Source organism: Aythya marila (genome assembly GCF_965140915.1).
Source record: "Aythya marila genome assembly, chromosome: 17".
Classification (NCBI taxonomy): domain Eukaryota; kingdom Metazoa; phylum Chordata; class Aves; order Anseriformes; family Anatidae; genus Aythya; species Aythya marila.
This window is the reverse complement of record NC_139058.1, coordinates 7,225,388-7,250,346: the sequence shown is the minus strand read 5'-3', so window position 1 is coordinate 7,250,346 and position 24,959 is coordinate 7,225,388. Positions and strand designations below refer to the sequence as shown.

Genomic DNA, 24,959 nt, shown 5'->3' with positions numbered 1-24,959 from the left:
AGCTGCCTGAGGGGCAGCCCTCGTGTGTGTTCCTTCAAACAAGAGTAAGAGCGGGGTCAGGAGGTGATGTTTGCGTCCGTGCTGGCTAGAGTAATCAACACATCCACGTGTGGTGGGCTTCCAGTGCTCTTCCTTCCTCCCCAGCTATTACACGTGCCCTATCCAGTGCCTGCCAGCTGCGCTTTCCATAAAATATGCTGGAATCTTCTCTTTTTTAACCTTTCCTTTTAAGACAGCACTAGGGCTGGGGCTTCCCCCGTTCCTTTACTGCATCTTCCTCTGCTGGCAGCTGCCGTTCCCTGGCTGAGACACCCAGAGAGACAACAGCAGAGGTGTGGCAGTGTTGTATTTCAGAAGAAATGCTGCGGAGCCTGATGCTCACACAGAACACAGCCACACACCTCTCGCTGCTGCTCCGTACAGACAGCTCCCTCTGATCCCAGCCCGCAGCGGTAAGGCGTCAGAGTTTTGCCACTAAATCTTATTTTTACTCGTTTTTTGCTACCCCTCTCTCCTCAGGGTGGAAAGGTCAGGTAATTAGGTACCTCATTAACAGTTTTGGCTGACTCTATCCTAGCTCTGCTCCACTCTGGCAACATGTGGTAGGGCTGTGAGGACCAGCAGAGGTGGTGGATCAGCAGCAGCCCTGGTGGCTCTCTGCCTAGGTAATTGCTGTGGTTTCAGTACCTGGCTCATCCCGGGTGCTCATCCTCCTGGAACAGAGCTGCTTGGAGTTTAACGAGGCTTCGCTCTACATCATGGTGCTGTAGGTGGGTGCATTTGTGTTATTTTGAGTTGCCGTTGTGCAGAGGCTGGCTGATTTTGGGGGAAATATGAGAGCTGCTGCTACAGGAGCGAGCCGTGGCCATGCATGTTGGTTGCTCGGAGTCATGCTGGGCTCATGTAAGCGAGGAGCTTCCTCTCTGCTTCCCACCACGAACGTCGTGGCTGCCCCAGAGAGCCACTGGTGGAACAAACTGGAAGCTGGACCTGGCAGAGCGCTGCTCTCCTTCAACAGGCCAGGTTGCAGCTTCATCAAACCTCTTTCCAAACTGCATCGGGCAAATGCAGAGGCTCCGCTTTGGAGAATTGAAAGGAGGAACGCGCCCTGGAAACGCTGACGTGTTGGTGCTGGTGCTGGAGCAGATCTCTGGCATGTTGAAGCCATGAAGCACGCGTTTCCCTTTCTGGAACAAAAAGAGGAAATTCCTTCATGTAACAGGATGTGTTAAAGAAATGCCCTATCTGAGGGATTCCGATGTCTCTTTCCCTTTCTGTCACTTCCCTAAAAGCTTTGGATCGTAACCGTGTGCGTACACTCCATGTCTGGCCTTTCTCGTGAGTCATAGGCAGAGCTTGGCTCTTTTTTTTGCTGGTGTCAGCAAAACCCATGGTGTTCCCAGTTGTTTTTCCATTCGAAGCGAGGTGTTTCAGTGCTCAGATGTCTGATTCCAGCTGCAGAACAACCTCTCTGTACCTGTAGAGCCCTCATCACTGTGGTACAACGGGACCAACAGGATGACAGCGTGTGAGCTGCCAGCCCTAACCCTGACAGGACGGATACCACGAGGCCGTAGGTGATCCTTCTGTTGCGGCTCTGACTTCTCCTTTTTGTGGTGGAGAGGTTCAGTTAAGATCACACATACAGGACATGAAACCGGCAGCAATGGGGCTGAACGCAGAAGCGAGGTTCTTAATTCTTAACTACATCTTCCTCGTGCAACCTGTCCTTTCACGTGAGTTGTGCTCACGTAAAATGCTTTGGACCTGCGTTAAAAGAAGCAGGAGCCCCTTTGTGTTATGTTCTCAGATCGTGCAGGTGCCTGGCTCTGCTCTCTCCTTGCAGCCCATGGACGTTCTCACGAAGCCCGTGAATTATTCTCATCCCTGGTTTCTCTGAAGCCTCCCACTGTTTTATCTCTTGTATTTTGTGCTCTTCCTTACGACTGTCTCTTTGTCCCCAGCAGGGTGGTGCAGGAAGCGAATGCCGGTGTGAATCATCGCGTGGCGTAGCGAGCGGCAGAGCAAGCAGCTAGCTAAATTCGGGCTCTGACCCGCTCGGAGCAAGAGCTGACTGGAGGCCCTGCTTCTGCTGAGACAAAACAATTCCCGACAATGCTTGAGCTCTTCAGGCATTGTGCGTAGCTCCTGCCTCGGTGTTTTTAAGTGTGCGCGGTGCAGACGTTAGCAAGGATGCGGCAGTCCCCTAAACAATGCAGGGTTTAAGTTGTATTCAGCGTAAGGAGATAGGCAGCACAATTGATAAGAGGCAGGAACGGAGAAAAAGTGGCTTACCATGCTGGGGGACATCTGCTCAGCCTGCCTGCGGATTCAGCTCCCCGTAGCGTGGTGGATGGCAGCGGGGAGCGAGCTCGTCTGCGTGCCGCAGGAACTAACGGGAGGCTCAAAGAAAAAAGTGAAGACGGGAGGCTCGAATCCTCTCGTGCCGCGAAGAGGAAGTGGCAACATCCATCTTTGGGAAAAACCTGCCTGGGCTAAATGGGAAACCGACGTGGCTTTGTTTGTTGGGGTTCACAGCTGATGGAGGCTGTGAGAATACGGCAAGACGAAGAGCCCTGATGCTGTGGCATCGTCCCCGTCCCTTGGCATCGTCCCCATCCCATCCCCTGGATGGGTGCTGGGCTATTCTGGCCCTCGAGGCTGGCTCCTGCATCGCTTCCCTTGGTGGTGGCTCACAGAGGGCGCTGAGCTCGCTGCCTGCCGCTCACCTCCAAGCCCCGTGGCTCGGTGCCAAACCAGCTGTGCTTTCCAGGCGGCTTCCAGCTTTTTTTTTTTTTCCTCCCGGGTAGGTGAGCCTGGCCTTGAAGAGACAAATGTGTGCGTGCTCACACCTCGGCACTCGAGAATAAAAGGAGCAGTTTCCTATCAGTGGCACCGGAGGGGAGCGGAGCGATAAATGCACCGGGGGTGAAGCTCCGTGGCACGTCAACGCGTGGAGAGGGAAACGCCGGCGTTGGTGTCAATGTGATGCCAAAGTGCTCGGTGCCTCTGCAGGACCTGGCTGCTGCCTGGCCACAGCTGCTGTGGGGATTTGTCTGGCCTGCGTGCTGTTAAAATCTTGGCTCTGGGGCTGAAGGTACCTCTGCAGGGAAGGGGAGCCCCTTCCTTTCTTTCCATGCTTTTTCACAGCTGCATCTTCCGCAGCGGCACCCCCTGCATGGCTCAGCTGCTGGGGGCTTCCCAGGAGAGGAGCACTTCTGGGAGCCTTCAGAGGCAACAAATGCCATCCTCCATCCTCCGTGGGCACGTGCCCCGTGCTGCTGGGTGCCTGCTGACACTTCTCTGCAGCTGAAAGCCTGCAGCCAGCTGAGTTTGGGTACCTGGACACAAATGCAGTTGAGGTGGGTGCTCAGGCACTGCTGGACCTGCCCCCACAGGGAGACGCTGCTCCACTGAGACAAGGAGGCTGGCAAGTGCCTCGTCACAGAGGCCGTGCCTCTTTCCAAGGAAGGAATAACCACGAGGCTTGCTTCTTCCTGGAGATGGTGAATGCAGAGCAGCAGCGCTCACAAACATGGTTGCAAGAAGGAAACAAAAGGCCAAGCTGGTGCCAGATCATCTTTAATTAAGAAGGAATGACCTCGTAAGGCGGCGTGAGCAAAGTTGTGTCCTGGCTCCCATGTCCTGTGTGCTCTGCCTGCCTTTATGAGCCTCGGAGGGAGATATTGCTCGTGTCTGCAGCCCCTGGCACCAGCACCGTTGGTTTTGCTGGCTGACACGGGGCGTGCACGTGATGTGTGAGCTGTACGAGCGGCCTCCTGAGCTGGAAGAGCATTTCTCTTCAGCTCTGTCCCTTGGGCTGCCTTCCCTGCAGCCTTTCTTTTGTCCTGCCATCGCAGGTAGGCCTCCGTAGCCTTCTAGGAGAGCCTCCTCCTTCATCAGCTACAGGCACGTGGCTGTGGGGTCTAATTAGCAGCATCTAAGTCTGTTTCAGGTAACACCGTATGAAGTCTGTGCTTGCTAGAAAGCAGAACAGCTGCAGTACAGGGTGGTGAGAGCCAGCCTGGGGGAGCTCCGAGGCACCCATGGCGTTGGTTTGGAACTCCCTGAGCTCCTAGCAGGCTTCCAGGTAGATTTTCAAATTATTAAACCCAGGTAATGAAGATCAAATGATGAATATCCAAACAGACTGGAGTTTCTCCCGGGTTCCTTGCTCCCCTCCCTCCCTCGCAGCCCTCAGAGTTTTTCCTTCCCCGAAGCAGGGAATTTGTTTTGCAAAGGGAGAGGTTTGGGCTCTGGAGAGTTTATGCTCCTTCTCTTTCTTCCTTTTTGTTTTTTATTGTAATGATGACATATGGAAACTATTTACACAGGAGCATGCTCTGCTGCACTGAATGGAAACGTTGGAGTCCCGGCAGTATCGTTCCGGATGCCTTGTGTAAGCAGCCAGCTGGTTTTGCTTTTTTCTCTTTTTATTTTCTCCTTTTTTTTTTTTTTTCCCCCTCCCTCCTTCCCTTCTCGGGGAACGTCTGGGATAAGTTACACAAGTGTGGAAGGAAGCGTTGCCATCTGCGAGCAGCCCCGGCCGCTTGCTCTGTCACGCCCCTTGTACTGTGAACTTGGCAAATGTTTTGTTTTCTTCTTTTTTTATTTTGCTGAGGGAGGTGGGGGGAGATGTGCTGAGTAGTCACAGCGAGACTCTGAACTCCTTTCCCTTCAGTTCCTCGTGTTCCCTGGGGAGCAAACCCTGCTCCACGCCAGGACAGGAGAGCGTGGCGCGCCGAGCCTTGCTCTCTGACTGCACTCATTCTCCAAACCAACTTTGCCAGGCAGCAAAACCTCCCAGCAGCTCTCTCCGAGAACCATCCCGCCTGCAGGACGGCGAGAGGGAAGCTTTTCAGCCCGGCCCCGAGCCACCTTCCTCAGCGGGAAGGGGAAGAAGATGCCTGCGGCTCCGCGGAGCTCGGAGGAACCCCTCCTGCGCCCGGCTCTGCCCTGAGCCATCGGGGAGCGGCTCGGGGAGGCAGCGCCGGCTGCCATGCGGTGGAGAGAGCCTCCTGCCATCTACTTGGAGGACTGTGGGAGCCCCGTGGAGAGATCCTCCTACCTCATCCAGCTCCCCACCGCCGGTAACCGCCGCCGGGGACGCGCTGCGGCACGAGCCGGGGCTGGCATTAGTCTGTGTCATTGTTAGCGTGGGAGCAGCTGAGGAAATTAGCTGGCTGGAGGGCTGCCAAGCGAGCGAGCAGGCATTGAGACGCTGCTCAAGTTGGTGGTGGTGGTTGTTGTTGTTTTATTATTATTATTATTTATTACCCAGATGATGCTGTTGCCTCGGGGACGCTAGATCAGCCTTCTGGTACCTGGTGGGGAAGGAGCCCAGCCACGGAGCGCAGCTCTGCACTGCAACGTTTGTTGGCTGTGTCTGGAAAGGTGGTGGCTGGGGCAGGCAGGGGGCAAATAGCGTGGCTTCTGGAGTTACTTCTTAGCTCTGACTTCAGTCTGGGAGCTGTTCGCAGGCTTGATCTCCCTGGGACATCTTTTCTGCTTCAGCTGCGAGCTGGCTGTGCAAGGCAGGGAGATGTCCTCTCGTTTTCACTGTGGCGTAGCTTTTCCCTGAGTTGGTCCTTTACAGCGGAGGTTTGTCCACGTGAAATAATTACTTTGATTCAAGGGAGTTTGGTGTCTCTGGGTAGGAGCCGTGTTCTGGTGCCTTGTTGAGCCCCACAAAACTTGGCTGGTTTGTGCCCGGTGCGTTTCGACCTCCTGAAACATCTCCGTGTGCTCCAATAACCAGGGTAGCGACCTCCTTAACGCGTCCCCTTTCCCCAGAAGAGCTGGGGCAGCCCAGGTGTTGGCTCTGCTTCTTCACCACCTCCTGAATTGTGAGGGACGAACAACTCCGGGATTTTCTCTCCTCTCTCTGTGCTTTGCGTTGAGCTGAGCCCTGCAGGGACCTGTAGCAGCCACTGCAGCTCAGAGCGAGGAATCCTGCGGCCGTGCCCAGCCACCAAATGCTGAAGGAGCAGCAGGAGGGGTGCCTGGGACCTTGGGGACCCCATGCATGGTCCTCCTAGCACCCTGTTAAGCATCCCTGCCCCAAAGGGGTTTGCAGTCAGGCTGCAGTCCAAGGGAGTCTGTCTTTGGGATGTGCACGCAGGAAAAGCTTTGCAAATAACCACTTTTGAAGAGCTTTGTAGAGCTCCCAGTGTAAAGCTTCTAACTTCTGTGCAAAGCAGATGAATGCAAGAGACTGGTGTTCCAGTTCTGTGGATAAACAAACAAACAAAAAGCATCATCTGTGTTTATTTCTCCCCTCCTCCAAAAAATTGTGCTCATTTAAGGTTTAAGAAGGTCTGGGGGAGCAATCAGCCCCACCGAAACATCCAGCTGAACGTGGAGAGGTGTTTTAAAGGTATGGGGGAAGCGAAGAGGAGCAGGCGGGGTGCTGCAGGGTTCCAGCAATCTGCCTGCAGCCCGGGAGGCTTTCACCAACCTCCGATAAGTGCTGTCTGACTTTGGTTAGGGGGTGGGAAAGGCAGCTGGGGCTCTGCCTCGGTGCAGGGTTTGCTGGCCTTGCAGGAGCCATTTCAGGGTTTTGAGGGGTGCAGAGGTCTGGTGTGGCCTTTTCCAGAACAACCTTGCCACTTGTTTAATGAGGGTGGTTTTGTCGCAGAGAGGAGGTGCAGCAAATCCTCAGCATCCTAACATGGGAGAGGTTGTTTTTTCCCCACCTCGTGGCACAGAGAGAGACAGCTGCTCCATCACAGTGTGCTCGTAGAAAGGGGGAAAATTGGGGATCATGAGGCCGTGGAGGAGGGAATTGTGCTGAGAGTGAGAACCCCAACGTGGTTTGGGTACCGAGGGGAGCTTTGGGGAGCTCCAGCACTGGCCTCGCCTCTGTGGGGTCTGTGCAGTGCTCGTCACCGAAGCTGCAAAGTAAAAATTCCTATCCCAGAATTAAAAACGGCATCTTTTTGTGAACAGTGATAGTCTTCATGTGGGTTTCATGTGTCTTATTAGCACCGAGGCTGTAGAACATGCCCACTAGTGAGTGGACTTGTGAAATAAGAGGTGCTTATTTACCTGTCCTGCTCAGCTTTCCCATGCGAAGGGTGCTGTGTGTGTGCAGCTATGCTTGGGAGCTGCTTTTTGCAACTGATTTGTATTTTTAAATGGGATTTTTAGTTACGAAACCTTGTACAAATGTTCAGTAAAGCATTGCTCTGTAGTGCTTTACTGATGGCGGAGACATCTCCAGGTAAATCTGGGGTACGGACTGAAAATGAACCTTGCTCTTTGTTCTTATCAGAAGGAGATTGGTGCTTACCTGCACCAAAAAGTGTTGCAAAAGTGTGTTGTTTAATGACTGAAGGGCTCTGAAAAATGAGATTTTTCTCCTTAAAATACTGCACTCCTGCTGGGAAGAGTAGGTGTGCAAGCAGCCAGTTCCTCGGGCACTCCGTTGCCTCTTGATGCCTGTTCCTGCTCCCACTGCCTGGCTTGTTTGCCTGCTCCCTGACCCATCTCAGCTTGCTTAATTGCAAATCATTTTCTCTCCTGTTGTCCCGATGCAGATGGAGGCAGCTACGACGTTATCCACGATGCCTCCAGCCCTGCTGCCGGGGACTGCTGCGCGCAGCAAAGCTCTGCCCGCCACAACTGGGAAATGAACTACCAAGAGGCAGCGATCTACCTCCAGGTGAGCCCTGCTCTTCAGTGCACTGTGTAAAAAATAAAGAATAAAAAATAATTAAAAAAAAATGGGGCCGTCTGAAGCTATGATAGCTCTTGGTTATGAGGAGCAAAGAGCTTCAGTCCTGGGGTTAAAAAATAATAAAATAAAATCAGTGCTTTGGAAGGGGGATCTAAAGGGAAGGAAGATGCAAGCGCCTTCAGATGGGCTCTGGTAAGTAGTTTGGGAAACACCGAGCAAGCTGGGGCTACCCATCTTCTCCCCATGGTGAGGATTTTGTAGTGGAGAGGTTCAGCCTGTGCTTTACTTATAGGAACAGCCCTATTGGAACAAGAAAATGAGATTATTTATAGTATTGCTGCCCGGTGTAATGCGTTAGCTACCAGAGCTACCCTGCTCCTGCCCCACGGGACTGCTGAGCGTTGCTCCTCTGCCATTTGAAAACCTGGGAGGCTCGGACCTTGCTGATACCTCAGCTTATGCTGGAGCAGCATGGACAAGATAATGGTAACCCCAGTCCCTCCTGGGCTTTTGTTTAAACTCCCGATTAGTGGAGATGCTCTGCAAAGGTTCATTGAGCTGCTGCAGCGTCTGATGGTAATGCACACAGCAGGCTTGGCCCTTCACATGCAGATTAGTCTTGCTGCTGCCTTGACCAATGGCCATAATGACAATGTCCTTGAAATGAAGTAGACATAACTTAAAGAGCGTGCAGATTGTTTATGTGCGGCAGTAGCTGCAGGCAAGAGCGTCTTATCTGCATGCGAGGACTTTGCTGTCCAGCCACGTTTCGAATTGCTTGGCTACCACGAGGCGGAATTGAGACTATTTTTCATTCTGCAAATGTGTTTTGTCAGGCGTGAATAAGAATGCCCTGCTGATCTAAGCTAGCTCTCCCTTTGAGTGGGGGGCTCGCGTTTTATGGAGCTTGCTGCTGGGTTTTGTCCTGCCTGCAATCTGGCTCCCTGACCTGGCAGTGTTTGTTTGTTCTTACTCAGAGTGTGAGCTTGCCTGCGAGGCGCCTAAATGAGAAACGTTTGAAACCCTCTTTTGAATTAGTCTTGAGAACGCTTCACCTCTTAAAGGAGGTCCTGTTTGTGGATCTTGTTATCCATTTTGCAATTATAGCGATTCTTCTTGGATGGAAAGGTATTCATTCAGAAAGAAAAGTGTGTGTGTGTACCTGAGTGTCCCAGCTGGGGAAAAATGTTCTCATTTGACGTTTTCCAAGAGCCAGCAAGCTTCCTGTGAGTGGCTTCCCTTGCTTAAACCCTCGGCTCAAGACAGGAGAAGCAGCTGGATGCTTCTTCACGAAAAAACCTTTTCTAAATTCTCCCCGAGCTAAGTTTTGTCCTAGAATTAAAAATAGCAACAGCGCGGCTGTTCAAAATCAGTTGAAGGCAAACTGTTAAGATGGAGTATCTGACCTTTTAACATTAATTAAGCTCTCTCTTTAAGAGGAAATGATAAATCAGCATAGAGACCTGTTAATTTTTCATGGAGTCTGTCTCTCTGCTCCCTTCCTTTGCTGCCAGGGCTCCCAAGCATGTTTTCTCGCAGGCATTCGTCGAGGCCCAGATAAGGAGGAGCGACTGTCAGCCAGGTGCCCCAGAGCTTATCTGTGTGTTTTTCTGTTCTGTCCTGGAGAACTTTAATCAAAGAGAGCTGCAAACGTATGGAAGTGGTTGCAAATAGATGAGGTGCAGTGTTTGCGCTGGGATGTCGACTGAAGATTCCTCCTGCCTTTGTAAACTCCTTCAGGGCTCTTCCTCCTTTTGGAAAACCTCAAGGGTTCCTGAAGCGGGGGCTGGTGGATATTAACGAGATCATTACTGAAATGTGCTGACGAACGGAGGGGGATGCCCCACGAGTGTGGAGTTCATTCCTCAATAAACAAATGAATGTCAGGCTGTGAGGTGGGAATAGCCTGTTGGGAATTGCAGCCAGTCCTTATAAAAGTCTGTTCTTTGGGTGGAAAACTCAGGTACAGAGCTGACAGTCACTAGTGCTCTTCTCCTTATTATTCCTATTGCTCTAGGAAGGAGAAAACAACGACAAGTTCTTCACTCACCCCAAAAATGCCAAAGCACTTGCTGCCTACCTCTTTGCACACAATCACCTTTTCTACCTGATGGAGCTGAGCACGGCACTGCTGCTCCTGTTGCTGTCTCTGTGCGAGGCGCCAGCTGTTCCTATGCTCCGCCTTGGCATCTTCGTAAGTACTTGGGGGCATAATGAAGAAGTTTGCTTGTCTTGCAGGGGTGGGTTAGAGGAAAAAGGTTAGACATAAAGGAGAAGGAGGTAGCAGATGGGAAAAAACCCATCTGGCTTGTTCTCTAAATTGGCTGAGAGCAGATATGCCAGCCAGCAAAACATCCTTTTTGTTGTGTTTTTTTTTTTTTTTTTTTAACCTGATGTGCATAGACCAACTGTGAAAGCGACACAGTTACATTATCTAGCCTGTGCAGATCTTAAATTTTGTAACTGTGGATAAAAGTGTGGCTTTTCCTTTTTCTTGAGGTAGCTCCGAAGTCTGTGTGCTTTCACAGGGTGGTTTTACTGTCCTTGTGTTGGTGCTGTTATCCCAGGGGTGTCGCTGCTCCCTAGAACGCACCTGGCCCAAGCTGAGAACCAGTTTGCTAAACCTTGTGTCCCGTCCTCCTGATGTCTTGAGCACTTTTCTTGTAATGTATTTAAGTGAGGTGAAGTTTTATCTGTACCCACATTTTGTCAGGGTTAGACAAGCGATGCACAAACAGTTTTGTGTCCTGTTGTTGGTCCCCAGCCAGCAGGTGCCACTGTCAGGCACAGCGCCAGGAGCTGTTGCTGCTGGTGGGAGAACCTCCACCTGCTTTTGGAGCTGGGAGTGGCACCCTAAGAGCATGCCAGGGTGCAGAAGAGTTTGTGACAGCCTTTGGGTTAAAGTGTTCCTCAAAATGAGTCAGAGCTCCTTAAATGCATTGGGGTTTTGAGCTATGACTAATGCTGAAGTTGTAAGAAAATGGCATCTTCATAGTCCAGTTCTGCATCTTCCAACAGAGAAGGGGTCCATCAGCACTGCCAGAAGTTGCTGTTCTGTTCCTGAGCTTGATCAGGACTCTCTCTGTGGTTGTCCAGAACTTCTGTGTCAAGAGAAAACTCTTCTCCATGTAAATTCAGTCTGCCAAGCAGATCTTCTTCCTACATTTCACCAAAAATAAAAATATGCAGTCCCAAACTTCTAAAAAGCATTTCTGCTTGAGTTGCTAGTGTCTTGCACTTTTGTTTTAAATACATGAATATATTTTTTATGTTTTTCAAGTCCAAAAGCTGTGTGGTTTTCTAGGAAATGCTGGGCTGATGCTGACTAGAGGAATATTTGACTGGCTTTAACAGAAGTACAAAGCAATAAACATACAGACTTTGAAAGCAGAACACTGTGCTGGCTTTAAGAGTGTCTTTGGGTTTATCCCATGTGCTCTGAGTTTGACAACAGTCTGATGCTAGAAAAAAGGGGTGGAAGCGTAGCCTCTGATGTGCCTGTAGCCAGAAGCCCAGGTTTAAGGTTTGTTCCCTAACAGGTCCACGCAACCCTGGAGCTGTTTGCGTTGATGGTGGTGGTCTTTGAGCTCTCCATGAAGATGAGGTGGCTGGGCTTCCACACCTTCATTAGGCACAAGAGGACGATGGTGAAGGTAAGCTGTCCCTCTGGTTGTTGTCGTTTTTTCCTTCAGCACCTCTGAGAACCAAAGAACCGCAGTAACTGCTGGCCTTCCTGTAGCAGCATCACTCAGCCACGTGTCCCAAAGCCAAATAATTCGTGTGAGGTTCCTAAGCAATGGGAGATGCAAATAAATGGGTGGTTGGTGAGAGCTTTGCCTTTCCCAAAGGAGACTGCAGCTGTGCCTCTTATTAACCTTTTTTTTTTTTTTTTTTTCTTGCAGACTTGCGTGCTGTTTGTGCAGTTCATCGAGGCCATCGTGGTGCTGGTGCGCCAAACCTCGCATGTCCGCATAACGAGGGCTCTGCGCTGCATCTTCCTGGTGGACTGCCGCTACTGCGGCGCCGTGAGGAGGTGAGCGGTCAGCTGGCTGGGTCTTCTGCTGCCACGCCTAGCAATAGGTGGAGGAAAAGCATGCTGTTGGGTTTGTTTTTTTTTTTTTTTCCTCTTCCCACCTGGAAGAGAAAATACGCAAGTTTTGGTTTATCCATGTTTTCTCTTTTTTTTCCTCATTTTTTTTTCCCTCCTTTTTCAGAAACCTGCGACAGATCTTCCAGTCCCTCCCACCGTTTATTGACATTCTTCTCCTCCTGCTTTTCTTCATGGTGATCTTTGCCATTCTGGGTGAGTTGTGTGTACAGAAGTATGTATCTATGATGCTCTCAACCGGTTCTCCAAAAGCAGCACAGACGTGAATGATGAATATAAACCTGATCAGATTCAGAGTCCTGCCAGGATCTTCCACTTCACCCATAATCACTAGGAAGGCAAACTTAAATAGAGGTAAAACATCTAGAAGATGGCTGTTTGATTCTGTAGCAAAGGTCCTTTTGACCTCTTCCAGAAGTTCATGGTGTGTGTGCTGGAGGTCTCCAAGTTCTGTTTCCATCATCTCCTCAGCCCAGTAAGTTTAGTCTAAACTCTCGAGTGAATGTCTGCAGTGTACCTACTACCATCCTATCCCCAAAAAGCTTGTTTTCAAAAGGATCAGTGAAATGCCGATGAGACAAATTAGCAATTGTGTATGGAAAAGGCCTTACAGATTCTCTCTTCGTGGTGCTTTCTGGTTGTTGGTGTGATTTCGCTCTTTGAGAACAGACTAGTCACTGCTGCTTGAAATTGAAACAGACTTCTTGTTGTTCTTTTCCACATGTCTTCTCACCTTTCCTCTCCATTTTCTTCTAGGTTTTTACTTGTTTTCTCCTAACCACTCAGATCCGGTAAGCATCTCTCACCTGGAACTGAAGCTTGAGTCCCAGTTTGACCAGCTCAGAACCAAGTATTACTGTGCAGACGTGGCTTATTTCCACGTGGTGGCCTGGGGGGGCAGACGTTAGCTGGTGCTGGCAATGGAAAAAGTGCAGGGGCCGTGGCTGACGAGGCAGTTGGCAGAGTTACCCTGGGTCAACACCTGCTGGCAGGGAAGGCAGCGCATGGGACTTCTTCAGAGAGAGGAAGTCCCACAGCAAACTCTCAGGTCATCCTTCCTTGTTCTTGCTGTCTGAATTCAGGCGGATTGGGGCCACCTGCTGCCATCCCCAGGGGAGGGAGTTATTTGGGTGGGAGCTTGGCCGTTTCACACAGTGGCTGTCCAAGTCCAGCAGCCAAGTTCCTTGCGTTATGAATCTATAACTTCCTGGGAATATGATGGCAAAAATGTTTAGGTTAGCTTTCAATTGATTTAACTCTTCACATGCCATCTCTCAGAGACCTTTAAAAAAGATCAGTGTTGAAGAACCCTTTTCCTATGAGGCATCAGGGAACAGTAGAAGTGCCTGTATTCAAGTGATGTTGTTTTCGTTTGGTTTATTTTTTGGACAAAATGTCACTATGAAATTCTGCTTGCATTTTTGTCATGTTATTTTTTTTTTCCTTTTCTTTCAGTACTTCAGTACCTTAGAGAACAGCCTCGTGAATCTCTTTGTACTTCTGACCACTTCAAAGTAAGTTCTGAGCTAGAAAAGGATATCTGTCCCTCTGTCCCAGAAGAAATCTAGCAGAGTCCAGACTTTCTCTGCAGAAATGGTCTGTCTCCAGCTGTGACTCCTTTCCCCTGCATGAGAGAGGTTTCCTGGGTTAGCCTGCCTGGGAACAGCTGGTACTTTGTTTTGTTTTAGGCCGCTGTGACCTCAGATGTGGAGTTATCTCTAAGCCACTCGAACACTTCATCACTGCGAGGGCAATAAGGGGGAGACAGCTTTATTAGGCCTGGGTCCGAGGAGGGAAAGTTTGTTTGTGCTTCTTTGTCAGCCGACAGTTTGCTGTTGTGAAGTAACTTCCTATTCCTCTGCTTCACTTCCACTATCTAGGAGAGGGGGGATAATGACAGTGGGTAAATATTGATCTGCTGTCTGGGAGAGCTCTGGGGATTAGGAAATTAGCAAAGGATGGAATAAATCTCAGGGTGTCATGCTGTAGTACTTCTACACCAGGGCTATACTGCTGTCATTGGTACAAGCACAACCCCTAGCCATGTTACAAATCCCCTTGGCCTGTTTGATTTTTTGGGATGTGCAGGAAATATTTTTTTCTTTTTTTCCTTTTATCATGCCTCAGTGTTCTTGCTGCTCATGAGAAGCCACAGGTTTTGCAGAAATGAGTAGGTCCATGGATCTGGGTGCACACATCTGAGTCTTGTGCTTTTGCCTACGTAGTGGGAAGTGTAGCATGGCCTATTGGGGCACTTAAATTTGTGTCTTTTGGATGCAGTTTCCCTGACGTGATGATGCCATCTTATGCCCGGAACCCGTGGTCCTGTGTCTTCTTCATAGTGTACCTCTCCATTGAGCTGTACTTCATCATGAACTTGGTGAGTGCCCCATTGAAGCGCTTGACTTCCCTCTGCCTGGATTTGGAGTTCATTGCTCAAGTCTTCCCCGTTCCCAAGGGTGCTCTATAATAACCTGAGACCCCTTGGCAGAATAATTCTAGAAATGGCAGCTCTGCTGCAGATAGGAGTCTAACGTTTGACCACAAGGAAGTGAACTAAATCATAGAAAACAGAATGATATTATCATCTTTCAGCCTCTCTCACATTAATATCGTGCTTGGAGTGACATACTTGGTTGCACAAAATTTACTGTCCTTTTCTGTCTTAATTATTTATCGTAAAATGGCATTTTATTATCTGGGCTTGCCTGAAATCCTTTGTAAATCAGTTCGAAAGGGAATGGAATTGCTAAGGATGGCAGGACTTGAAGAGTGCTGATATCTGCAGCGTGAGAGTGCGGCTGCTGTGCTCGCTCTGCTTCGTTCAGCATCCAGAGCAGAGCTGAAACCAGCTCAGGGGAGGATGTGGGCTGTGAAAAATGGGTTGTTGAAGGACTTGGGGGATTCTGCATCCCAAGGTGAGTGATTTGGTGCTTGTAATGGGCTGGGATTTCACTACTGTTGTGCTAGATGGAGGGATAGTTCTGATACGTTTGCCAAAGCTCCCATGGATGGATGAGTCCAAACAGCAGCCTTCAAACCCCCTTCCCAAAGAGATTGGGGCATTTTTAGCAACATTTTGATGCTGTTTTCTGTTAGCATATGTGGAATTTAGCCTTACCTTTGAAAACAACTAGTGAGTGTTAGGAGACCAGAAATATCTGGGCCTCTTCCAAACAAAGAAGTGGATCAGTGTGTGCAGTGTGCTTCCTGATCTTTTTTTTTTTTTTTTTTTGTCCTTTTGGTCCATGAGCCATCACTACCTCTATCCTGCTTCAGCAGGAAGATTCCCCCCACAGCACTGCCTCTCCTTGCCTCTCTGGACTGGATATTCCTGCTTGTTTCAGAAACTTTTGATCCATATTCTGTGCAGCTACCTGAGCCAAACTCGAGTGTCTCATCTCTCCTTTCCGCAGCTTCTTGCCGTTGTGTTCGACACGTTCAATGACATTGAGAAGAGGAAGTTTAAGTCTTTGCTGCTGCACAAGCGCACGGCCATACAGCACGCCTACCGCTTGCTCATCACCAAACAGGTACAGCGCCCTGCGGGGACTCTCAGAACCTCCCAGGGGGTGCTGGGATGGAGGTCAGATCACAATCACCAAGGGCTACCTTTTTTTTTTTTATTTGTCCAACTAGTTTTTAATCTCTTTCTGGAGAAAAACAGTAGCCTGAATTTCAGCCCCAATGTGAGACCATGAAAGTGCCTTGATAAAATGAAGAAAGCTTGTCCTGGAGTGCACGTGGTCATTGATTTCTCCTTAGTTTCCACCCTCAAGTGTGGGTCACTCGAGGACTGGCTTCTTGAACACCAATAGTTAGAGGAGGGGCGGGTTATGCATGTGAAGGGATGGTTCAGTTGCCAGATACTGCATGAATAAATGGTGGAGACAGAATTCACCTACAGTGCTTTAAGGGACAAAGCACTGGGGGACAGCGTTGATTTCTTGGTTAACTTATGGAGCAAGAAGAGAAATAAGGCCCAAGAATAACTAACTTTCCTTTAGTATATTGGTTCATGTTTAGGGCACGTTTGCTATATTAGCACTTTCTGAGGAAGAGCTTATAGTCTGAAAATCATGCCAGTAACAGGGCCAGTTAGAATATCCACCGTTCTCTCAAAGACAGTAGTTGAACTCTGCTGGGGATGTCTGGCTGGACAGTTTTTACGGGGTGGGGCAGCACAGAACAGCTCTGCATTTGTTGGAGGGTCATATTTGCCAGGAGAGCTTTCTGATCTCTGTGTTCTGGGATAAATGCAGTATTTTAAAGTACTGGTTTAGGGTACTTTTCAGGCTTGTTTAAAATAGCATCTTATGGTCATGTAAAAATCCTGCTTAAAACAAATCCAGAGTGAGAAATGAACATATAAGTGTGTACATGTTTCTGTCTGATGTCCCTGCTCATGACATTTCCTTGTTTTCTAGAGGCCGTCTGGAATTTCCTTCAAGCATTTTGAAGGGCTGTTGCGGTTTTACAAGCCTCGGATGTGCACCCGAGAGCGGTATCTCACGTTCAAAGCACTGAATCAAAGTAACACTCCTTTACTCAGGTAGGATGCTCTCACTGCTGCGCCCTGAGCAGGGATGTTGCCTCGCACTCTGAGGCTATCCCTCAGAGAGGATGGCTGAGTTCATGGAAGGAAACTGGTCTGGAGTGTGGGAATGGAGTTCTGTGCCTGAAAAGATTTGTGCTGGGGAATTGGGAAGCTTGGAGGGGTGGGTGCCCTGAGAATTGAGGGTTTTTCTGCAGAGGTGATGGCGTTCCTGCATGCCCTCTTGTGGATACAGTGCTCTGCTGGCAGTCGCCAGGCATCCTCTGCTTCCCACTTTCCCTGCCAGAACAGAGGAGTGGGAAATTGAGGAGCAGCATTAGAGCCTGCAAGGAGCATTTCTTCACACAGCGCAGCCTCGCAGCTTAACAAGTTTTTGTTATTCCAGCAGCTGGCTGTGTCCCCTAGGGTTTTGTTAATTAAAATCTGGTTCTGCTGGTGCTTTCAGGACTGTCATCCTCTGCGTTATGAGGCAGAGAATTACCATTCTGGTGGGTGGGTGCAGCTAACTCGAGCCAGCATGGAAGTAGAGGGAATTAGAGCAGGAGACCTGCTCCTTCTTTTAATTTGTTCTGGCCACAGAGCGAACGTTTCCCATGAAACTGGTGCTGCTGCTTCTCCTTCAAGTCAAGTGCCATGGAGATGTATGGAAAATGGCACGAGGAGAAGGACTGAGCTCTTAAATTTAGGCACCTAACGGCGCTGGTAAGAGCCTGAGAATTCCACCATCCGTGCTTTCAGACACCTAAAAGCACGCAGCTCTGGTTGCTGTCAGTCAGCAACCTCTGGCCACACCAAGAAGAGGTTGGTGTTGACTTACCAGCAGTGGCTGCAGCTCTAATAAGGAGTTAATAATTGCCAGGGACTTTCTGCTGATGATGCCTGGCAAGGACACTTAAGGATGTAATCAGCTTTAAGGCTCTGATCAGATGTTTCTTTCTGTTTTGCAGTCTAAAGGATTTTTACAATTTCTATGAAGTTGTTGGCTTAAAATGGAAGGTGAGTGTTAATTGGGTGGAGAACAGGGGAAGTGTGTCAGGGAGGGGGAGCAGAGGAGGCCAGTGATCAAAGAGAAGGTGGGTAAGAAATAAAGGCAGTCTAAAAGAAGGTGATGGGAATAAGGTGGGTCTCAACTGCTGTACTTTCGGGGTGAAAATAGCTTTGACTTTGTTATAAATGACTTTTGATTGTGGCTGTTCTGCTTCCAGGCAAAACGAAATCGCGAGCACTGGTTTGATGACCTTCCCCGGACAGCTTTCCTTATTTTTAAAGGTACTGGCTGGGGTTTAATGACAGCACACATTCAACTAGTAAGAAGAGCTTTTCTCTGTAAAGACAGGGCTCTCTGAAGGGACTTCTTATGTACCTGTGCTGAAATGTCCAAGGTAAACAGCTTGAGGGGAGGCCCACTAACCAACTCTGTGTATTCAGAGCCTCCAAGGGAGATTTCTTTACATACTCCCTGTGCCCTGACCCAAACCCCAGCTTCCTCAGAGTGAGACACCTCTTAGCAGAAGCTCTGTGGTGAACCAGACCCTGAGGTCAGGGAGGGCTGGACTCCTTTTTCAGCCCTGAGGCTAGCTGTGATGTACGAGCCCTGAATCTAGCAGGGTTTGTGACGGTGCAGTGGGATTTGTTTGCCAAGAAACCGCTGGGCTTCCTGGTCCCAACATGGAATTGCAGTGCTTGTACAGATCAAGTGCAGCTGCTAAGGAGGGGGAAGGAGATGTGCAACAGCCATCAGTGCCATCTGCCTTGCAAATGTGACATCTTCCATGTCCCAAGTTACCTGACTGAACGTAGGCACTCAGAAATAAGAACACCAACACCAAAATCATGGGTATGCTGGTGGGAAGCAGTTAGCAGCATCCTGATCCACACACACAGCTGCCGTAGGAGCCCTGTGGGTCTCTGCTAATGCACTCAGCTCTCCTTGGCAGCACGTGTTGTTTGAAATGTGGGCAGTGCTTCGTCAGCTGTTCTTACCTCTGTCTGCATCACAGAACTAGTGCATAGAGGCAGGGGGAGGCATCTAGATGGTTAAGGATAGCGAGTTCACTGCCACTAAAAATCTAAACCAAATTTCACCTTGGTCCCAAGAAGTGAAAGTTTCTGATCTACAGATCTGCTTAGCTTCTGTGCTGAGCACTGATGTGAAAAACATCTCAAGGAGAAGACAGAGGAAGCTGTGCGTGAGGCACAGAGGACTGCTTTAATGTGCATTTTGCTGTACTTTCCTTTGTGCAGGCATCAACATCCTCGTGAATTCCCGTGTGTTCCAGTACACCATGTGTGAGTAGCAGCAACAAGCTTGCTCTCTCTCTGCCACGCTCCCTCGATGTCGTGCCAGGGGCACTGTCTGTGCTCGGCCCTCCAAGGACTCAGCATGGTGGGGTCTGGTCTTTGGTCTGAGCTGTGGTTCCTCTGCAAAATCTGGAATTTGGGTGGAGAGGGAGGGAAAACATGCTCACACCGACTGCTGCTGTGTTGAGTCTCCTGCAGAGGCTGCTTTATAACCTACTTGTGGGCTGGCTGCGTAGGGATCGGCTCACTGCGTTGGGATACGTTGGCAGTTAGCTTTCACAAGCCTTGAGGTTTTTATCTTGCAGCCGAAGGGTGCTGGATAAGGAACTGCCTTGCCAGGCAGCCTTCTTGTTCTGCTGGCACTTGAGAAGGTGCGAGCATTGTTGCTGCTGGAGGGATTGCTTGGCAACTGCTCTGCCTGGGAGAATTTCTTCTCTCTCTCTCGAGGAGGAGGAGTGCTTACTTGTGGTGCTCCTTGTTATGTTCTACACGGTCTCTTCCTACTCAGTAATTTGGAGTAATTTGAACATTGGAGGAGACTGATTTTTATAAATTAGGGTGCTAAATTAGGGAGAAGGGAAGAGATGTGGACATCTGAGTGAAAGGATAAATCCCGCACCTTCAGCTCCTGAGATCTGAACACCGGGGAGCAGTTACAGATCCAAGCTGACGGGGGCTTTGCACAGTTGGGGACCTAGTGGTTCTCAAGATCTTGTTCCAGAACTAGGATGAAGCTGAAGTATTTTGCCACGTTATTACTCGTGTGTAAAATAATTCTTGGTGAACAAATGATTGAGCGTGAACCTGGTCATTGTTTTAGTTTTGTTTGCTTTAGAAGACAGCAGTGCTGCAGTTGTTTGACAGCCTGGGAAAAGCCTGAGTGGAAGATTGTGACTCTTCCAAGTTACAAATTCAGCTCGGTAGCTGAGTTGGAAATGTTGACCCTGCCACTCATCGATTTTCACTTTGTTTTCCAGATACTGTGGTGGCTGTGAATGGAATTTGGATTCTTGTCGAAACCTTCATGCTGCAAGGTAGGAAATGTTGCAGCTTGCTGTCTTGACTATGCTGCTGGGTGACTGAATGAAGGGGAGGCCAGAAGTTGTTCTTGTCTTGCAGGAGGGAATTTCTTCTCCAGAAACGTCCCGTGGAGCTACATAGTCTTCCTCACAAGTAAGTAGGTGCCACCCAACAGAAATATCTCACTTCGTAATGAGTTGGAAAGGGAATAGGCAGCTCTGCTGCCAGAAGATTGTGCAGTTTGCGGTAAAAACAGGCGTACAGACTGCATCTAGAATGATCCTGTGCCTGGCAGGGTTTGTCAGCATACACACAGACCCACATGAGTGCTGCACTGCTCTACAGCTCCCTGAGCTGCTGCAGCCGTGGTGCCTCCCTGTCATTGTGGTATTGTTGGCTTTGTTTAGGTTTTTTAACCTGCATGCTCACAGAGCGCTGCCAGGACAGAGAGGGTGTTAGATGGCTCCTCTTTGAAAGGATTTGTCCCTGCAGGTCAGGCCTAGGCTAAGGGATGGAGGTCGGATTTGTTCCCCTGAGATAAAGGAAATACCTAGTCAGGCCTGAATTTATTACACAGCTCTCTGGCCTCTTGTATGGGAGCTTGTGCCTGAACATTTACAGCTTGTTAGCCAAGTAACTGCTTTGTCGGCTGCCCTGAAGAGAAATCACCACGAATACAGGAAAACATGTTGGTTTGGAGGGAAAATGTTGCTTTTGGCACCTGACCAAGAATAAGGTCCTGTAGTCAAAGGACCATGTATCTTATGCAGAGGGCGAGCCTTTGCATAAGCCCTCCTTGTGATGCTGCTAATTTCTGTTCATGGCTCTCATCTCCTTTTACAGTCTACGGCGTGGAGCTGCTCCTGAAAACCACTGGGCTGGGGCCCGTCGAGTACCTGTCCTCAGGCTGGAATCTGTAAGTGTGCGCTGACACTCAGAGGCGATGAAAACTGGTGTGTTAGAGAGGCTGGCTGCTGAGATATGAGTTCTTAGGCCTGAGGGTGAGGCTTCTGGGCTTGGCCTTGGGCATCCTGTCAGGCTGGAGTGGCCCCGAGTACCTCTTCTCTGCTGAAATATTAGTGATATATCATTTACATCATTTATTTTTTTTTCTTTTCCAGCTTTGACTTCTCAGTGACCCTGTTTGCATTCCTGGGGCTTATGGCGCTGGCGTTTAACATGGAGCCGTTCTACTTCATCGTGGTCCTGCGACCTCTCCAGCTGCTGAGGTGAGACGGGGAGCACAGAGAGCAGGTTGGGGAAGAAACCAGGCAGGTTTGTTTGCCATCGGTCCAGCTGGGCACTGAGCTCCTTACCAGGAGGGGGCAAGGATTGCTCCGTGGGTACCTGACCATGGCACGACCAGGAATCGCGCAGGGTAAGGAGATTAGCCAGCGCTATCAAAACCCAAGATAAAAACTTGGGTTGGGATATGAAACCCCGTGCTTTGGAGCTTAAGCTGATCTCTAATAGAGATCAAGGGATTTACCAGGGACAGATTATCCTATGTCTGCCTTCGTGGGGTTCTTACACCTCCTCTAAATTGTCTGATGCTGTTCAGAGAAAAGCTCTTCTGTCGGGGTGAGGTGGTCTCAGCCAGCTTAATAATTTCTCTTGAATTACCAGAAATTACAGTTTTCAAAGGGTACTGTTTTCTAGGGTGAAGCACAACCCTGCTCAGTTGTATCTCACCCTTTAAGCAAGGCTGGGGCCCGTAACCTCTCTTCAGCTCAGTGAGATGGGTCTGATTAACCCTCTCCTTTTGAGGCTGTTATGGAGATACATTCGCTTTGACAGAAGGATCTGAGAGCCGTGGAAGGCATTTGAGAAGCAAAATATTGTTTCATTAAAGGCGAGCTAATGTAGTTTAGCTCTTCAGTGAGGATTTAAAGAACACTTCATGACACTTGAAGGCGGGGGGGTGGGAGGGTGGAAATGCTTTGGCAGGGGAGCAACAGAAAACCTGTGTTTGGCAACTGTGCTGCTCTGTGAAGGCCGAGGGGTTTGCCAAATCTGAAATTAGCAGGCACAATGTGTGTTTTCTTTCATCAATTTTTACTGGGTCGTGAGGTAAACACAGAAAAGCTTGTGTCTAGGGAAAAGAGTGATGAATCCTTACCCTGTGCATAGGACTAGTTTGGGCTCTTACAACTTTTTTTTTTATAAATAATAAAAAAAAAAAGCTATTTATGCTTCATGCTGTGTAAGCAGATGTGGGCCTTTCCTTAAGATTCCTTAATCCTGTAAGCACTTACTTGGCTGTGCCATAAACATCCAGATGAAGCAACAGGACGCTGTCAGATGAACAGAGACCACTTGAACCAGTGCAGATTGTGTGGGTTTAGTGTCAGGAAACCTTCCCTGATCATTAACCTGGGAGATGCAGAGAACTGTGATACTCTTTTTAACTATTCCCGACAGCTTTCAGTGCGTATGTTAACTTCTCTGGCTTCTCCTTTCAGGCTCTTTAAATTGAAGAAACGCTACAGGAATGTCCTGGACACCATGTTTGAGTTGTTCCCCAGGATGGCCAGGTACTGACTTAATCTCTTTGGACAGCAGCAGGGGGAGAGAGGGGCAAAGGTTAAGTGTCTAGGGCTGGGATCAGGACACGGACCCGCCAAACCTTCCAAAGGTTTTGTCCTCAGACCTGTCGATTGATTGTTGCTTGATGTGCTGCTGAGGTTGCAGTGTGCTGGTAATCTTCCCATTTTTCGGAGCAGCAAGAAACCTTTCTGGGATGCCTTTTTTTAATGTTAGGAGGATAACTAAGAGTTAGTGTTGTTTAATTTTTCCTCCCCCAGCTTTTGGTGAAGAGGAGAGACCTGTGTGGGAGGAACATTGGCACAAATATGCCCAGCCCCAGCTGTCTCACTGTCGTTAGTACAGCCACTCTAGAGCATCATTGTTAAATGGTAGGGCATTGGGAGGAGCTTGGTGGTCGAGTGATAGCTAGAGAGCCTTGTTCTTGGTGCTGTCCCTGCATCCAAGGATGTGGAGAGGGCAGAACAGTTTGTTGTGGTTTGTTTTTTGTTAGAAAAACTGTGGAGAGAAGTTTGCTTAGCAGAATACAGACTGGGAAGGAATCCAGTCTGTTCTCTAGTTTCTTAGAACTTCTCTCTCTTCAGTGAGTGGCAAGCTCCTTCTCCAAGGACTTGAATGAAAGCACAAAGAACTGCAGGGCAGTGCTGGCAGAGAGGGTGGTGTGGGGTTTTCAGTGCTCTTAGAAATCCTTCCAGAGCAGCTAGCCTGTGACTTTGTTTTGCCTCCCTCAGTACTGTGCTACTGAAGAGTTGCTCTTTATGTGTTTTTTTTTTTGTTTTGTTTTGTTTTTTTGCCTCTAGCCTCGGTTTAACCCTGCTGATCTTCTACTACTGCTTCGCCATCGTTGGCATGGAATTCTTTGCTGGTGTGGTCTACCCGAACTGCTGCAAGTGAGTACTGCAAATCCATCCCCCCTGCAGTGGGTTTGGTGCAGAGCCAGTAGCAGTGCCTCTGGCAGTTATATCTCCGGCTGAAGAAGGGGCTAGAGAATGGGTCTGAATGGGGCTCTGTAGCCAAAGCAACACAGCGGGAAAATTTAGGGGAGATGCTTCACTTCTCTAGGTAAGATTGGATGAAATTACTTTCATGCTGCACTTGGAAAGGGAGAGATTTCTGCGGAAGATTTGGCTGCTTTTTGAGATCTGTAGTTCACCTCAGGTGGCTGTGCTGGTAGAATTTTTTCCTGGTATTGTAGCTGGGAACTCCTGTAAACATCTGCTGTAGAGCAAAATTGAGATTTTCATCTACGTGACCCCAGAGTTGCTGTGCCAGATGTAACATATTTAGGCCTCGCTTTCTACAAGATAAATTTGCCTAGTCTTGGAAGCTGAGCTGTCCTGTGCCCTTTGCATCTTAAATGATGGCAGACCACTTGGAAATACCAGGCTTTAAGGCTGTGAGCCAAGGAGTCTAAGACATTCAGTTTCTCTGGTCTAATGTTTCTTGAATTATTACCCAGACACCCTGGGCTTGTGCTGAGCTGTGAAGGAGAGAGGCTAGCTCTCAAAGACAGAGGCAAGTGTTAGCCAAGAGTTGGAAAACTACCACCCAATTCAACACCTTCTAAGTGTCTTGGTATTTATTATCCTGAGATTTTTTTTCCATCTTCTCTTCTCATTCTTTGCCCTGGTCTCCCCAACCAGCACAAGCACTGTTGCAGATTCCTACCGCTGGGTGAACCACACAGTTGGCAACAAGACGGTTGTGGAAGAAGGCTATTACTATCTCAACAACTTCGACAACATTCTGAACAGCTTTGGTAAGGGCAGCTTTGTCCATAGCAAAGCCTATTCCTTAGCGCATCTGTGTCCCTGCAGAGCTGGGTGGCAGGACTGCAGTGCCTGGAACACTGTAAGAGAGACGTCCTAGTGCACCTCAGGCACTCAGTATCCTGCTCTTCCTTTTTGGACAATATCAGCTGAGTCATTGTGTCTTGGCTTTATTGCAAAGCAAGCAGCCATCTCTTAAAAGCCACGTGAAGCAAGCAAATCTGTTTTGACTGGTAATCAGACCGGGCTTCCAGAGATGTTTAAGGAGGTCTTTAGGTTACTGTTCTTCTAAAGAGCCAGCAGTAATGCTAATACATTTCTTGAAATCCACTGGTGGAGATTGATTTGAATATGGTTACTCTTCATGACTTTTCTTAATGCATGAGTAGAGGTGCTCGTCTCCTGGGGATTTCAGAGGTCTCCATGCTCTGTTGTGGAAAGGGTTAGGTCTGTTTCTGATTCTTAAGAAACAAATAAAGCCATGCTCCTGGTTCTGTGGGTCTAACCCCCTTTGTTGTAAGTGGGAAGATGCCAAAGTGATTGCAGTGATGAGGGCCTGCAGTCTGCATCTGGATTTGCTGCCTGTAGTGGAACTTGGCGTCTTGCCTCTGTTTTGTCTGTCAAATACCTTGTCTAAAGATTCATTCTAAAACAAGCGAGGTTGGATAAAGCAATTGTCTTTATTTTTTTTCTCCCTCGTCTGCAGTGACCCTGTTTGAGCTGACGGTTGTCAATGACTGGTACATCATCATGGTAAGTAAACCTCAGCTCCCTTGCCTGCGCAAGCAGCACAGGCTCTTGCCAGATGAGGTAGATCTTTTCATTCTATCACTGCTTTCTTCCCCTGGCGTCTGGAGAGGGCAGGGTTAGTCACTTGCTGTTGTTAGGTGTTTGTTGCTCTTGATCACGGGGTGATATTTGACCTCTGTGACATGCTACCAGGCATGTTTTCTCGTCGAACTTGACCAGCCTTCAGGCCGGGTT

General features: G+C 49.0%; 1 protein-coding gene across 2 annotated transcripts in view; it reads left to right on the top strand.

Annotated features, from left to right (window-relative positions):
* Positions 1–24,959, top strand: part of TPCN1 (two pore segment channel 1) — a 40,985-nt gene that overhangs the window by 8,649 nt on the left and 7,377 nt on the right. The window contains exons 1-22 of one of the 2 annotated variants that reach the window (XM_082774468.1): positions 4,674–5,090; positions 7,539–7,663; positions 9,696–9,872; positions 11,218–11,331; positions 11,581–11,711; positions 11,893–11,981; positions 12,543–12,577; positions 13,242–13,300; positions 14,067–14,166; positions 15,203–15,319; positions 16,214–16,338; positions 17,289–17,337; positions 17,547–17,610; positions 18,586–18,630; positions 19,620–19,676; positions 19,762–19,815; positions 20,506–20,578; positions 20,784–20,891; positions 22,125–22,196; positions 23,007–23,096; positions 23,850–23,965; positions 24,682–24,728. In XM_082774468.1, the coding sequence (XP_082630594.1) occupies positions 5,000–5,090; positions 7,539–7,663; positions 9,696–9,872; positions 11,218–11,331; positions 11,581–11,711; positions 11,893–11,981; positions 12,543–12,577; positions 13,242–13,300; positions 14,067–14,166; positions 15,203–15,319; positions 16,214–16,338; positions 17,289–17,337; positions 17,547–17,610; positions 18,586–18,630; positions 19,620–19,676; positions 19,762–19,815; positions 20,506–20,578; positions 20,784–20,891; positions 22,125–22,196; positions 23,007–23,096; positions 23,850–23,965; positions 24,682–24,728 (1,938 nt within the window). In that variant the 5' untranslated portion in view covers positions 4,674–4,999. Of the gene's footprint in view, positions 1–4,673; positions 5,091–7,538; positions 7,664–9,695; positions 9,873–11,217; positions 11,332–11,580; positions 11,712–11,892; positions 11,982–12,542; positions 12,578–13,241; positions 13,301–14,066; positions 14,167–15,202; positions 15,320–16,213; positions 16,339–17,288; positions 17,338–17,546; positions 17,611–18,585; positions 18,631–19,619; positions 19,677–19,761; positions 19,816–20,505; positions 20,579–20,783; positions 20,892–22,124; positions 22,197–23,006; positions 23,097–23,849; positions 23,966–24,681; positions 24,729–24,959 lie in introns of those variants that run through there. The other variant, XM_082774467.1, reaches the window with a different exon arrangement.